This window comes from Sporothrix brasiliensis, assembly GCF_000820605.1.
Source record: "Sporothrix brasiliensis 5110 chromosome Unknown Cont20, whole genome shotgun sequence".
Lineage (NCBI taxonomy): Eukaryota > Fungi > Ascomycota > Sordariomycetes > Ophiostomatales > Ophiostomataceae > Sporothrix > Sporothrix brasiliensis.
In genome coordinates this window covers 162-14,571 of record NW_024467139.1, presented here as the reverse complement: position 1 = coordinate 14,571, position 14,410 = coordinate 162, and the positions used below count along the sequence as shown (strand labels likewise).

General features: G+C 47.4%; 1 protein-coding gene across 1 annotated transcript; it reads left to right on the top strand.

Annotated features, from left to right (window-relative positions):
* Positions 1-3,405: 3,405 nt before the first annotated feature.
* On the top strand, positions 3,406-5,577 carry SPBR_06777 (sodium/solute symporter; the record flags this gene model as incomplete). The annotated part of the gene is made up of 1 exon (XM_040765033.1): positions 3,406-5,577. One exon carries the CDS (start codon positions 3,406-3,408, stop codon positions 5,575-5,577), a length of 2,172 nt encoding a protein of 723 aa, XP_040615997.1.
* Between the last annotated feature and the right edge of the window lie 8,833 nt (positions 5,578-14,410).

The window sequence follows — 14,410 nt, the reverse complement described above, 5'->3', positions numbered from 1 at the left end:
GCGCGAAGCTTGAACGAAATTCGTCCCCAATTGCTTACACCGAGTGCGTTGGATTCCGACCGTATTGATTCGGCCCGGACCAGTGAACATGAACCAGAATTTTCTGCTGCGTTTGCATGTGAAATAAAGCTTACGCTAACCAAACTAGACACTACAAAGCGACATCACTAGACTGGCTTTTAGATACTAGCTAAACAACACACCAAACAGGCTTAGTATTGTCCTTGTTTTCCATACGTAGCAAATGTGTGAGCGATATGCCGTAAAAAATAAACAGTAACGTACTCTGTACTCCGTACAGAGGAGTATTTAGTTGCAGGAAACACAGAGTGGTGTCATTTTGTCACCCTTAGTGTGAGACCACGGTCCGTGCCCAGTCGTAACAAAAAGTGGCAGATAGAGGGTATAAGTTTCATAACTGCATAATTGCATACAACACACACGTCTGTACGACTTTTGATAACTGTGTGACGGGTCTTTCCCGGTTATCTGCTCTGGCACTGTCTACATCCTCGAGGGCAGCCCGAATAGCAACACGTCCTACTCGCCCCACACGAAAAACTAAGCAATGGGTCTCTATAATATATTCTACTAACTTGGAGGTAACTTCATATTACAATCATAAACGAGTCAAAGACTAACTACAATAATCGTTTGGTATATGCGACAAATGGAACAGAGAAATGATACAGGTACTCGAGGGGGAGAAATCTGAGATATAGATAATATTCTCGGAAACAATATTCTCCTCGACTGTGTTGTGTAGTCTTCGAAAAGCGGACACTAGTCGACAACTTCGGTACACATCGACTTATTAACCTCGTCATAGTTGTCCATAGCCCATGATCTAATGTGCATCTGAACAACGATTCTGAGCGTTACCTTTCCGATGCGGTCGCCCATATGGAAAGGACACCGCCGGTGGGTACGCATCTTCAATTCCTCGTAGGGCTGGGCGCCTCAAAGAGGTCCTCGACTAGGTTGCGTAGCTCCATAACGTTGGTGCACACAACGGCTTCGTATACCTTGTACGTATTGCTAATGGTACGCAGGCTTTTTTAGGTGTCGTTAGTTGCTGTGTGAGCGGCTGTGGCATGGTCACCAATAAAATTGGTATCGCCGTAGCGATCTCCGGGATAGCCAGGCCCCAGTATTCAATCGTACCCGCAGCTATGTTGCGCAGGCAGTTGGTCCGTCGGGCAGTCGAGCTGCAGGGGCGGGAGGCGGGGGGGGGGGGGGGGGGGGGGGTTGCGTCGAGGAGCGATGTGCAGGCGGTGGGCGTATCTTGTGCACGCAGTGCTGGCCATGTTCTTGCAATTATTACTTCTATCTCTCTCATGGTCGGCATGGACGTAGCGGTTAAGTGGGATAGACATGCCCGTTGTTTGCGGTGTCCCTTATTCTGTCACACCAAATGGCTGTTGGTAGAGTGTGGGTAGAGTGTTCCTGGGCACAGGAACCCATATTTCCACACCTGTTGCTACACTACGACATCGCAACATTCCTTCTCATACTATTATTTCAGAATATATCACACACGACTTTAATACACGTCATTTCCTTACTTCCAGGTCACGCACAATATTTCTCCAACCCAGGCAGGCGCCGACATGATACACTCCATGGTCGGTTATTCAGTCGGTGGTCTCATGACCGGCGCCTTCATTATACGGTATGGGTGATACAAGCTGGTAACGATTTTCTTGAGCCTTAGCTCGAGTCTCAGTTTCAATTTTTTCTGATCTTCCGGTAACGGTAACCAGACACCGACTAGCGGTGCCTCATTGCCTTTCTTGGTGGATTTGGCATTGTGCAGCATATCCCAACCAGTTTGTCAGTCTGACTGCTGATGTGACTTGAGACGATATGCCAATTGTCGGTTCAGGGTTGTGCTTGAGTGGTTGTATCGGTGCTGTTCCCAGAATGAGCGTTGCCAATGCGCCGTTTCTGGCTCAATACGGACCAGTCTTACATATTGACTTACAGACCACGTCATATTTGGACTTGGCGCGGATACTGCCACAGAGATCATCGGCCAAGAGCTTTCGGATGGGGATTGGGTTAGTAAAAGTGTGTGTTGGGCGTGTGCAAGATCTCGTGGTGGCGGCTTAATTGTCCAGCTTTCGAGAGTGCATTCGAGATGAACCACTGGTCAGATAAGTCTGTACCAGGCTGTGAGTCTTGTCATAAAAAGAAGAATCTTTAAATATTACACTGGTATATTAAAGGACTTATCTTTATATAATGGCAATTATATATTAACTTATAATAAAAGCGTAACACAAAATAGATACACAACACATCATGCCGCCCCTCATGTTGTCCACGTTGACGTCGCCGAAACCGGTCTCAATGTGCCATTCAAAATCATATTCACACGGTCCTGGTTTTGCTCTACCCGACTTCGGCATCTTCCGTAAATGTTAAGATTTTTTGTGCTTATATGAGAGAACTATAGAAGAGTTTGTTCCAGGCATTCAATTAGTGGTTTTGCCGTTGTACATTTGGGGTCATTATTTTGATTATAATGAGTAATAAACGTAATTCGCCCTATGTTCTTATATTCGACGAAATTAAATGTGCCAAATAAGAGATGTGAATGACAGATAAAGCGAATATTCATATCCGATCATTTATCTGTTCCATTTTGTGGCGTCTTCACTTGTACCCACTATTATGGTACGTCCATGCATTTCGTGATTTCAAGCGTGGTGGCATCATAAAGATCGTCCGGTGGTGTATTCCGTACCGGACTTAGATTGACTGCTCTCGTCAAACAACTATCCTAAGTGGACCCGTACCGGCAGTTGCTCGCTGAAACCTAAATTTTCATATTTTACGTCGTATGCCGTATGTCGTATGCCGTAGATGTTTTCTTCTCAACGCAACAGTGCAGAACCTTACCTGTATGGTCCACGGCTGCTCCAGAATTGTAAAGATCCCACACGAGGAAAATGCAATCAGTACGTGAAGTAGCACGTCACCGATCTTCGCCTGTCGTGATTATGAAGATCAAGAGAGAGAAGGCAAAACACAGAAAGACGTCAAAGCGAATTGGTAGAACATCCATAGAATTGCTAGATAAATAAATGAAAAGACGTGCAAAGCATAACATCACAAATAGAAAGAAGAATAGCAATAAGAGTCACTGACACAATACAAAACAAATAACCCAGTTCCACAAGATTCTTTGAAGACATTGTTATAAAATACCGAACTCCGTTCCTGTTTCATTAAAGGGTTATGCCCTTTCAACGACGATAATTATCAGGAAGTTGGCCCCGGTCTTGACAGCTCTCGGCAAGCATTGGCAGTCTGGAACCGCCGGCCGCCCTTACCTCATATCAATTCGCGATACTCTACATTGTTTTTACCTTTCTTTACAATTTACCCAACGTTATCGACATGGACGCAATGCAATCTGCCGTCCGGGCCATAGCCGCTCGCACCGACCTGGCTGCGAACGTGCATGGTCTGACGCTGGTGTCTCAACGCACCGGCTATGGCTTGCTGATCGGCCTCGGCGTACTGTTTTGTATCGTCATTTTGCTGGCCGTCAAGGTGCAGCGCGCCTATCTCTCCGAAGACAACGACACGTCCGAAATGTTCCTAGTGGCCAACCGGTCCGTTGGCACGGGCCTAACGGCGTCGGCCGTGTTCTCGTCATGGATGTGGATCAACGAGACGGTGCTCTGTGCGGCCATGTGCTACCGTTATGGTCTTGCCCTTCCGTACTGGTGGGCTTGTGGCCTCTGTTTCCAGATTGCACTTATGGCTGCCCTCGGTGTGCTGGCCAAGATACGGGTGCCCTACGCCCACACATCGTTGGAAATTATACGAATGCGTTACGGCAAGACCGGCCACTTGGTGTTCATGGTCATGAACTTGGTCAACAACGTGTTTGGCTGTGCGTCGATGATCCTTACGGGATCGCAGCTCATCTTCGGCATATCAGGCATGAACTTTGCGGCAGCCACGGTGTTGATCCCGCTAGGCGTCGTGTTGTACACGGCAGTAGGCGGTCTCAAAGCAACATTCCTGACAGACTTCCTACATACGGCCGTGGCGTTGATTCTAATCATCTACTTCACCCTCAAAGTTTTGACACATGATGCTGTCGGTGGTCTCCATGGTCTTTATGATAAGGTGCAAGCTGTTGCCGCCGACAATTACATTCCGACCAACTACGAAGGGTCGTTGTTGACAATGAAGTCGCAGGACGCCATTATCTGGGGTCTCATTCTCAAGTTTGGCAATCTTGCACTTGTCATTATGGATACAGCCTTTTGGCAAAAGTCTTTTGCTACCGAAGTCAAAGCTACCGTGCCCGGCTACAACCTGGCCGCCATCGCTATTTTCGGAATTCCATGGGGACTGGGCACCGTCATTGGCCTAGCGGCGCGCGTCATTCAGAGCACGCCCATCTTCCCGACCTACCCAGACGCATTGACTCTGGCGGAAGTTAACGCTGGTTTCGTCATGCCCTACACGGTGAAGGCTCTCATTGGGCCTTCTGGCATCGTGGCTTTTTTCGTTCTGCTCTTCATGGCCCTCACCAGTACCGTTTCCAGTTCCATGATTGCGGTGTCGAGTATCTTGTCATTTGATTTGTACAAGACGTACATCAATCCCCATGCCTCTGACCGCCGGCTTGTGCGTGTTAGTCATCTAGCTGTCGTCTTCCATACCTGTTTTATTACGGGCATTGCCATCGCTCTCAACTATGGTGGCGCTGACATGACCTGGCTCAACTATTTCCGGCCTGTCATTGCCTGTCCCGGCATTATTCCCCTGGCTCTGACCTTAGGCTGGAAACGGCAAACAAAGACGGCTGCCGTCGTCGCTCCCATTCTAGGATTTCTCACTGGTCTCGGTATCTGGCTTGGTACTGCCTATAGTTATTATGGTGCGATCAACATGGTGACGACTGAGGGCAATTTACCTGCGCTCTTTGGCGCTTGCGGTTCTTTCTTCTCGCCTTTACTATACTCTGTGGTATTGTCTCTTTGGTGGAAGCCGAGTGTTTTTGACTGGCGCGAGTTTCTGCGTATTGAGATCAAAGAGCATGACGAGCTGGCAGCTGGCAGTGGAGATGAGAGCAGCGGCAAGACAGGCGAGAGCACCAAAGGCGGCGAGAACATTGATTCCAGCGGTTGTGCAACACCTGTTGTGATCCCTGGCTCTGTCGATGAAAAGGACACTGTACCAACGAACATTGCCCCGGCCCGGGAGACTGTGCAACAGATCCCCAAATCCTCAATCCCACTGGATGATATTCAGCACCCCTTTGGCCCAGAAGTTCTAGCCGAACTTTACCGCTGGCTCCGCCTTGCCTGGATATTCTTTGTCTTTGTGGTGCTTGTGACTTTCATTCTCTGGCCTATGCCTCTCTACAGAGATTATGTTTTTTCAAAGACATTCTTTACATCGTGGACTACAGTGGCTATAATGTGGCAGTTTTTTGCATTTTTCGCCGTTGTCGTCTTCCCTATCTACGATGGTCAGCACGCTATTGCCACGGGTTCAAAAGGGGTCTACCACGCCGTGACAAACTTCTTTGCGGGTAAGAAAGAGTAGAAGCGCATAGAGAACATGTTGGGGCGATTTGTCGGTATAAACTTCTGCTGGTACAGCTAGCTACAAAACCACAATCAAAAAATGCCTTGCACATAAAGAAGACCGTGCGTGTTAACACAGGCGCGCAGTAGAGTTCTGTAATCCAATTCAATCTATCTAATGAACCCTCGAATATGAAGTGACAACGCCGATGACGTCAAGCACAGAAAGTTGCTGAGAAAACATTATTCGCTTAGGCGGTGAGTAAATTGTTTTTAAGAGGTTAGCCCTTGGATACTCAATCGTTACTTTTCTAAAACATGTAGCTATTTAAACTGCTCTTCCCGTATGCTTTTATTTCTACACTTTGTCTCAGTCGTCACTTCTCCTTCATACGGTATACCCTCTGTCTCCATAGAGCACAATACTCCCTAGCCTGATCAACTAGCAGACTCAACGCTTTATGCGTAGAAGGCACTTCGTAACTAAGAATGGTCAGTTCACACTAGGTGCTGCTGGCCACCTGTCTAAAACTGTAGCATTCCCTGTAAGAGTTAACGTCGCGTTCGCCAGACCCGGCTGGTCTAGTATTAAAGTGTATGTGCCAGGATACAAAACTGTATTTCCCTGCTCGTCATGCCGGGCCAGGCTTCCCAGCGTCCACAACAAGTTGGCACTGGCCTTCTGCCCTGCGTCGATGTCGCGAAGCCTTTGGTAAGCCACGAGCGTCTTGATCGGGTATGGCTTAGGCCCTGCCGCGCTAGCGACAAAAACGAGCACGACATAATCCGACGTATGGTTGCCGGCGTTGGTCACGGCCACCCCCAGTGGTGGCAGCGCACACGTGTCTGGATACTTATTATCTTTATCGCAGGTGTTCAGGAGGTCTGAGATCGACAAGCTTGCTGTTAGATTCGCAAAGGCCGGCTGGAAGGTCGTGTAATGCAGGCCTGTACCGAAGGCCTGCACGGGCGTCGGGTACCACCTATACGTGCGGCCCAGGTTTGCACCGACCGGGCGTAGGTTCATGTCTGTCATGGGGAGCGTGGTGTAGCTGGCTGGGTACTGCGTAACAGGAAGGCGACCGGCCGGCGCCTTGGCGCCGCTGATGATGGACATGACGGCCGGGCCGCCGTCCTGCCCTGACCAGCTCGCCCAGAGAACTGAGTTGAGCCCTTGCAGTCCTAGGAGCGGGGTGTTGTCGACCTGGTCACCGAGCTGAATCACTACTAAGGGTTTGCCGACGGTCGCCAGTTTCTTGATCAGCTCGACTTGGGCTGCCGGCCAGGCGATCGAGGTACGGTCGGAACCTTCAGCGGCCGCCGACGTGTCGAGCCCGCCAAAGTAAAGAATATAGTCCGAGGCATTGGCCGCAGCAAGGGCGTCTGTAGTCCATGTGTCTCTAGCCGTGCTCGACTCTAGGATGGGCCCCGTAGCTACAGTGATGTTGAATTTCGCGCTCCTGGCGGCAGAAGCAGGCGTGCGAAGATATGGCGCCTTACCGCTGTAAATTCCCTGTAGCTTGCTTCCCTGGTCGGCCCAGAACCCGATCATGGCTAATTTGGAACCGTCCTGAAGAGGGAGTGGAAGAGTTCCATCATTCTTCAACATGACGATGCCGTCGGTGGCTGATTGGAGAGCCAGCTTCTGGGCCTCCGCCGTATTGACATCGGCCAATCCCAGTGAGGCGTAGTCGGCAGCGGCTCCATCAAAGTAGCCCACCCTCACAAGTCCCTCGTAGAGGCGAACCAGGGCTTTGTCGACAGTGCTCTCATTCAGTGCCTTGCTGCTGTATGCCCCGGGAATATCTGACGACCCCGAATATTCACAGCTGTTGTCCATGCCGTTGTTAAAGCATGCGGCTGTTCCGGCTGCATTGCTCTTTGAGTAGTGGTGAGCGGAAGAGACGTCGGACACGGCCTCGCAATCGCTTGTGATATAGTTATTGCTCTGGGTCCAGTTCCAATGGTCCCGGAGGATTGTTTCGAGGAGATAACTGTTAGCACATGCAGGCACACCATTGATGCTGTTGTACGAGCACATAATTGATCCGACGTTGGAGTCACGGGCACACTGCTGGAATGGCTGCATGTAGTACTCGGCTAGGTCTTGCGCAGTAATCTTGGCGTCGAAGTTGTGCCGGGTCACGCCGCCCCAAGACTCCAAGTCGTAGCCGGCAAAGTGCTTGCAGGTGGCGATTATGCGCCGCTGTGGCTTGGTCCCTTCGAGGCCTCGCAGCAGGTGCTTTGTATAGCTTTTGATGCGCAGCGTGTCCTCACCCGGCGTCTCAGAGCCACGTCCCCATCGTGGGTCCCGGAAGGGATTCACGTCGGGTGTCCAATAATCCATCCCCGACCGATCACTGTTGCCGAATGCCCTCGCTTCTGTCCCAATAATTGCGCCGACGCTTTCTATCAGGTCATCGTCGAAGGCGGCCGACATCAGAATGGGCATTGGGAACGAAGTAGAGATGTTAAACGGCGCGGCAAACGACACGCCCGGAGCGGACGCCACTCCATGGAGCGCCTCACTCCACCAATTGTACGACGGCAGCCCAATACGAGAAACCCCCGGCGACTTGCTAACAACAGGCGTGACCTCAGTAGGCATACAGTGACGAGTATTTGGGTCTAGAGTGTAGCTGCGATGTCTTACCTGACAATGTTGGCCAGTTTTTCGTCTGTCTGCATCGACTCCACGAGCGCAGCAGCTCGATCACGAGGAGTCGCCTTGGTGTCGCATATCTTATTTGAACTGAACGGCGCGTTGGTACAGTCCGGCAGTGCACCCCCGCGCACTCCGCTCACTGCGATGAAGGCGAAAGCTACTAGAGACTTCATGGTTGTTGTAACTTACATACTCGAGGTCCATACTCGAGGTTTCCTAACCTCAAGAATAGAGGGTCGGGCGATAACATATATATAATAAAAGAAGAAGCAAACGACATTTTATTCCGGGCCATTTAGGCCAGATGCTTTAGAGAAGTGTAATAGGCATTGAGGTCCGTGTATGCGGATGGAGGCGAGCGAGTTCTAATGGCGGACGAGCGGTCAGAACCACCGACTCCGCCTGGAAACGGAGCAAATGAGGAGTCGGCAGAGATCCAAAAAGGTGACGGCTAATAAGTCCAGCTCCGCAAGGGGTAGCCAAGACGGCAAGAGTATTTCATGCCATATGTACCAATATAGGGTGACCAGAACGCTACCGTCCGATATTTATTAACTAAAAGTGCTAATTTGTGCTACCGACACTCAGATGAGAAGCGCGGGACTCAGTCCTGTCTCGATATTAGTTAGGAACGCAGGAAAATAACCGGCGTCGATTGCAGCCCCCGTCTCGGTACCGCCCCCCTCCCTAAAACTAACAAGACGAGCTTGACTACAGAGTAACAACACTGGTAGTAACACACTTGTTCCTATACGGTACTAGGCAGCCTTGAGGTTTATGACACAAAACCGAGCCAGTTTAGGGCGGCAACCATCCTAGCCATCCAGACTCAGACTCACCATTGAGCCTCCCACGGTGTAACTTATGGGCACAGCCGACTCTGTAATTATTGTGTGGCGCCAGCCGTTTTGCTGTTAGATTGTAATTACATCAATCGCCTCCCCACACCACGGCTTACCCACAAGCAATCCTCGAGACATTACCTCTACTTGTTCTACCATTCATATGTTCTTGGGAAGTTCTGCCTTAGTTGTGCAAATCGAGAGGTAGATTCGTAACTGCTTGCGTCGACTACTGAACTAGTAAGCGATACTGTTGGGGCGTGCTCTCTATTATTTGGCAATAAACCCCATATTAGCCCCAGACGAAGCTGCCACACTAGCTATGAATAGAGGATCAATACCAAGAGGCAGTTAGTATTGTAAAACCATCCACCTTCCGGGGTTTTATCCTTCGATATCTTTCTTGTACTTTACAGGAGCCGTCGGCGTAAACCGTTTCTTGGTTTCAGTTAACCAATACAAGTCGAACTAGGAATTTAGTATCGGCAAGGTCACCGAAACTAAAAAGCTTGTTCACTTTAGCATGACTTTGGTTTATGGGCCATCATGATATCCACCACGTGCACGGATATGGCAAAGCTGAAAGTATCAACGTTGAAATTATTAAGGATCTAGGGTGTGTTTCACTGCCTGTAGACATGGGGGTTACTTCAAGCATGCCGTTAATACGATCGGCATCACGGCCACCAGAAGCCATACTCCCCACCAACCAAGATCTCAAGGGCCAAGCCGTTATAACCCTCACCCCAAACGGCTAAGGGGCGCCAACTAGCACCAAGCCGTTTAGATAGTTCACCGGCTCCCTTCCCGACTCTATCATCGTTCTTGCTGCGGCGGAGGGGACCGAGACATTTACTGTCAACTTCGCCGACGTGCCGAGTCTTGGGGGGGTCTTTCACATTAACATAGCTATACGGCGTGCAAAATAGCACAGCTACTTCGCTCTCGTAGATGGCGGTTTTCAAGGTGGTTCACCCGGTGGTTAGTGCTGCCCCAGCTACTAAAACAAATGCTAAAGAATACTCTTTACCTTATTTTTACATGCCAGTTTTTATTTAAAGGAAGTTAATTATAGCGGGTCAGCGTGTGTTGTTATCGGTGTCTTTACTAAGCTTAAGGTACTCCAAATCTCTTCTCAGCGTAGAATGGTTCTGCTTCGACATACTCGGTCCGCTTCTCCCCCGGCTCCCAACGTATCGCGGGACCCATCTCGTCGTCGACTACACCGTCTGATTGTCTACTACGCTTCGGTCATATTTTGCCTGTTACGCCGTCTCTTGTGACGTGCCAATTTCTGCTACGTTTACCTTTGCGGCGTAGACATCCATATCCAGGTATTAACGGCCCGCTACGTCTCTTTGCAGAATTTATTGCACACATACTAATTTTGGCCATGAGCCAGAGCTCCTCAGAGTTTGGCTGGCTCCTTTGTCCTTATATATTACGGTACGATACACTTCTCGTGCTCTTATCGAACACTAGCTACGCAGCCTGATCGACTAGTAGAGTCCGTTTCTATCCTTAGAAGGCACTGTATAACAACGAAATTCCAAAGAGCGCTTCAAGCCTTGCCCGAAGCGCCCGCACGGCTACAACTAAACAACATCTCCTTCCTTATTAAACAGGTCATACTGTCTCTCCATATCCCAATCAAACCCCAATCGCCAAATCTTCGTCCTCCTCCTTACGGTCATTAAATTACACATTTGGTAGATGTTTCTGGCCATGGGGACTTACGCACGGTTACCTTAGATTTGTTGTTGTTTTGTGGTTGTTATTACTTGAGTTCATCGCTAGGCGAGAGCCTTCTACGTGTGATAGAGTCCGCTCCCACTGTATATTAAGGGAAGTTGTTATGATAACTGCTCCCACGATGACTAATAACGGGACCTAAGTAGGTTAGAATAGGTTGCCTTTTTATATCCCGTTTTGCGAAGTACTGGCGACCCCGCGCTGTAGCCAATGAATATATGGCTCATATGGCGATGCCACATCAACTTACCCCACCCAGTACTTTGTACCACAAAAGTGTTGGAAAATGTGGACCAATCAGAAGTAAATTAAATTATGTGGCTGAAAAGTTAGAGCTTCTTTTCTAACAAAACTTCTGCCTTTTGAAGGAGTTGGCCTCACAATACGAGGGATCCACAAGACAGAACTTGGCCTCACAAAACAAAGGTCCAACTAGAAAGACACATAATACAAGACCAATCAATTCAATCCATACTTATGTTCGTGGAAATTGCAGTCTGATAGGACGTGGTACGTGAGTTCTAATACAGCGAAGAGAAAAATTTTGAAGACATCTGACACTTTTCACCGAATAGATTGCTTTAGGCTCTGCAAAGTTAGCAATGGCACCAACTCTCAAAACATTCCAAGATCTTGATTACTTGGCCGAGTCTTTCGGCCCTGGGAGAGAGGGACAGGCCGCAGTTTTTCTATACACATCCTTCACCTGGTTCGATACCCAAGATCACGCTTATTTCGGACAGCTTCCGAAGCCTAAGCTTAAAATCACCCTCGATGAAGTTTCATCTACTCTCGAGCTCATCCCCGACCACGAGATCTACCCCGTTCTTAGCGATGCCGAAATACCACCGAACACAGCTCCGGAGGATATCAACATGGCGGCTGTGGCGGATCTAAAGGGCATTTTCATCAAGCGTCCACCCATCAAGGAGTACGACTCGTACAAGGAAGACGACTGTGTCAACATCATACCGGCAATGATGCTTCAAGAGGCGGCTGTGTTACAGTATATCAAGCAGCACAAACATAACTCGAACGTGGTCCGGTTCCACGGCTGTCGTGTCCGTAGAGGCCGGATCACGGGGCTCATGCTCACCTATTATGAATACAACCTCAGAGAATTCCTGCGGGGAGGGAAGACAGTCGACAAGGATCGCATCTTGAACGGGCTACAGTGTGCCATCCGCCACCTTCACTCGCTCGGCCTGGCCCACAACGATATCAACCCCGGTAACATCATGGTGGACGACAAAAGCGGCGAGCCGGTGCTGGTTGACTTTGGGTCCTGCCACAGGGTAGGTAACAAGTTGACGTTTAGCCGTGGGACACCAGGATGGACAGAAGACGGAGACGATTACACTTTGTCTAAGGAGAGTCACGACGTCTCAGCACTGGAGAAGATTCGCCTTTGGTTGGACAAGCCTGAATTTAAATGAAAGGATCACGGTGTCTTTTTGGCTTGTGACCTTTGGCTATGATTCATTTAACGTCGGGCCCCCAGTCTTCAGCCCTCTTCATTGTACATTTACTAAGTTAAAAGAGAGACGATATACTTATATCTATAACAACTAAAAGAAACAAGGAGAGTAAAGTAAGACATGGTATGTTTGTCACAGACTTGTAGTATGTTTGTCACAGACTTGTTGTAGGGCTTGTTGGCCACTGGACCCGTTAACAAGCAATTTAAATGAACACCGCGTAATCAATGTTGTATTTATATAACATTAGAGTATCACTTATTATTAGGGACGATGTCACGGGCACATTTTACGGCTCAAGGGATCCACACGTCTCCGACACGTCTATGCCACATCCGGACGTTCCGGAGCCGCTGGAAGTGAGATATCTGCGTTAGGGTTTGTCGATGCCACCCGGTTTCAAGAGTCCGCAAAGTTTATTCGCCTTAAAAAACCTAAACATCATCGCCGGTTTACTAAAAAGTTATCGCTCGTCCTAGTCCGACAAATATCTTTCTCCCACAAGTTAAATTATACGGTAAGACACCCTTTCCAGCCACAATATGTAGCCATCGCGGGATGCCGAGTGTTGGTTGGCTCCTATCCGACATTAGCATAAACTCCTCGCCTAAACAGAGTAGCCTGTCGGGCCAGGCGGTAATACGGAAGATAAGAACAAAACGACCGTAAATTTAAGGACCGTATCCAATAGTGGCACCCTTTCAATACACGTGTGTACAAATCATTAAATGAGTAGGATTCGACATGTTAAACATTATTATTTTTAATACAGGGTGGTTCGGGACGACTAAAGTGCTGTGGTAGTAATATCCGACTATTGGATATATATACAGAGCTTCTACGTGGATTTCGAGCATACAAAGGTTGACATACGTCAAGTAAAGGCGCTGTTTACGTTTATATTTGTTCAGTCTTTACACGATCTATATATATAGGTTTTACGTAACGACGAATTCCACCGAGAACTATACCAATTTCTACAATACGATTTTTTACTTCCAATTAAGCCTCACCACTTTACGCCATACTACAATGTATGATAGTGTCACCGTTGTCCGAGGATTACATAGTAATGATAAGACAGGTAATAACCATTTACTTTATATTTAGGTGTACTACCGAGGTTACTACTACAACTAGGTATAGGGCAGACGGGACTATCTTGTCACAAACACAGAAAATTAAAACTGTAGACTGCGGAAAGAGTTCTTGCCCCTCATCTGCCTCGTATCAACCGCCTTACAGTTAAGGCATGGGTAAGTATTAACCGTCTCACAGTCAAAGTATACGTAAAACGATTTCATAACCCTTTACATTAACACCTAGTTATTATAAAGGCACTTCTTAAAGGTAGATAACTCATACCGTTAAAATAATGTTAGGTTTTTAACTATTATCTAGTCACTTATCCAGTCACTTGTCCCGTCACTTGTCCAGTTACTTATTTAGTTACTTGTCCAGTCACTTATTTAGTTACTTATTTAATTACTTATTTAATTACTTATATAGTTACTTATTTAGTTACTTATATCGGTAAAATAATATTAGGTTTTTAACTATTATTTAGTCACTTATTTAGTCACTTATTTAATCACTAATATATAAGATAAACCGGTTTAAAATTTTTTTGTTAATAGACAAGGGTTTGTCTAATTTAAATGTTCTTTATAAAACTAACATACAAAATAAACCGGCTCAGAATTTTTTTGTTAGTAGACAAGGGTCTGTCTAATTTAAATGTTCCCTATAAAACGTAAGGTAGATTCTAAACTAATTTATTTAAATCGGCTTAGAAATAAAAGCAACATAACACATCGTACGAGTATACACTTAACAGGAAAACAAAGATAACATCGACGTGTGACTATCTTTTAATTAAATATATCGTACGACGAAAAACTATTAAGAAAACGTATTCTTTATCTATATAAAGTAGTAAAAAAAAGTAAAGACGTAACGACGTAAGTAAAACTATTAGTTAGTTAGTTAGGGTTACTTAATTAGGGTTAGGTTAGTTAGTTAGGGTTTAAGTTTAGTTAGTTAGTTAGTGTTAGTTAGTTAGGGTTAGTTAGGGTTAGTTAGTTAGGGTTAGTTAGGGTTAGGGTTAGTTAGGGT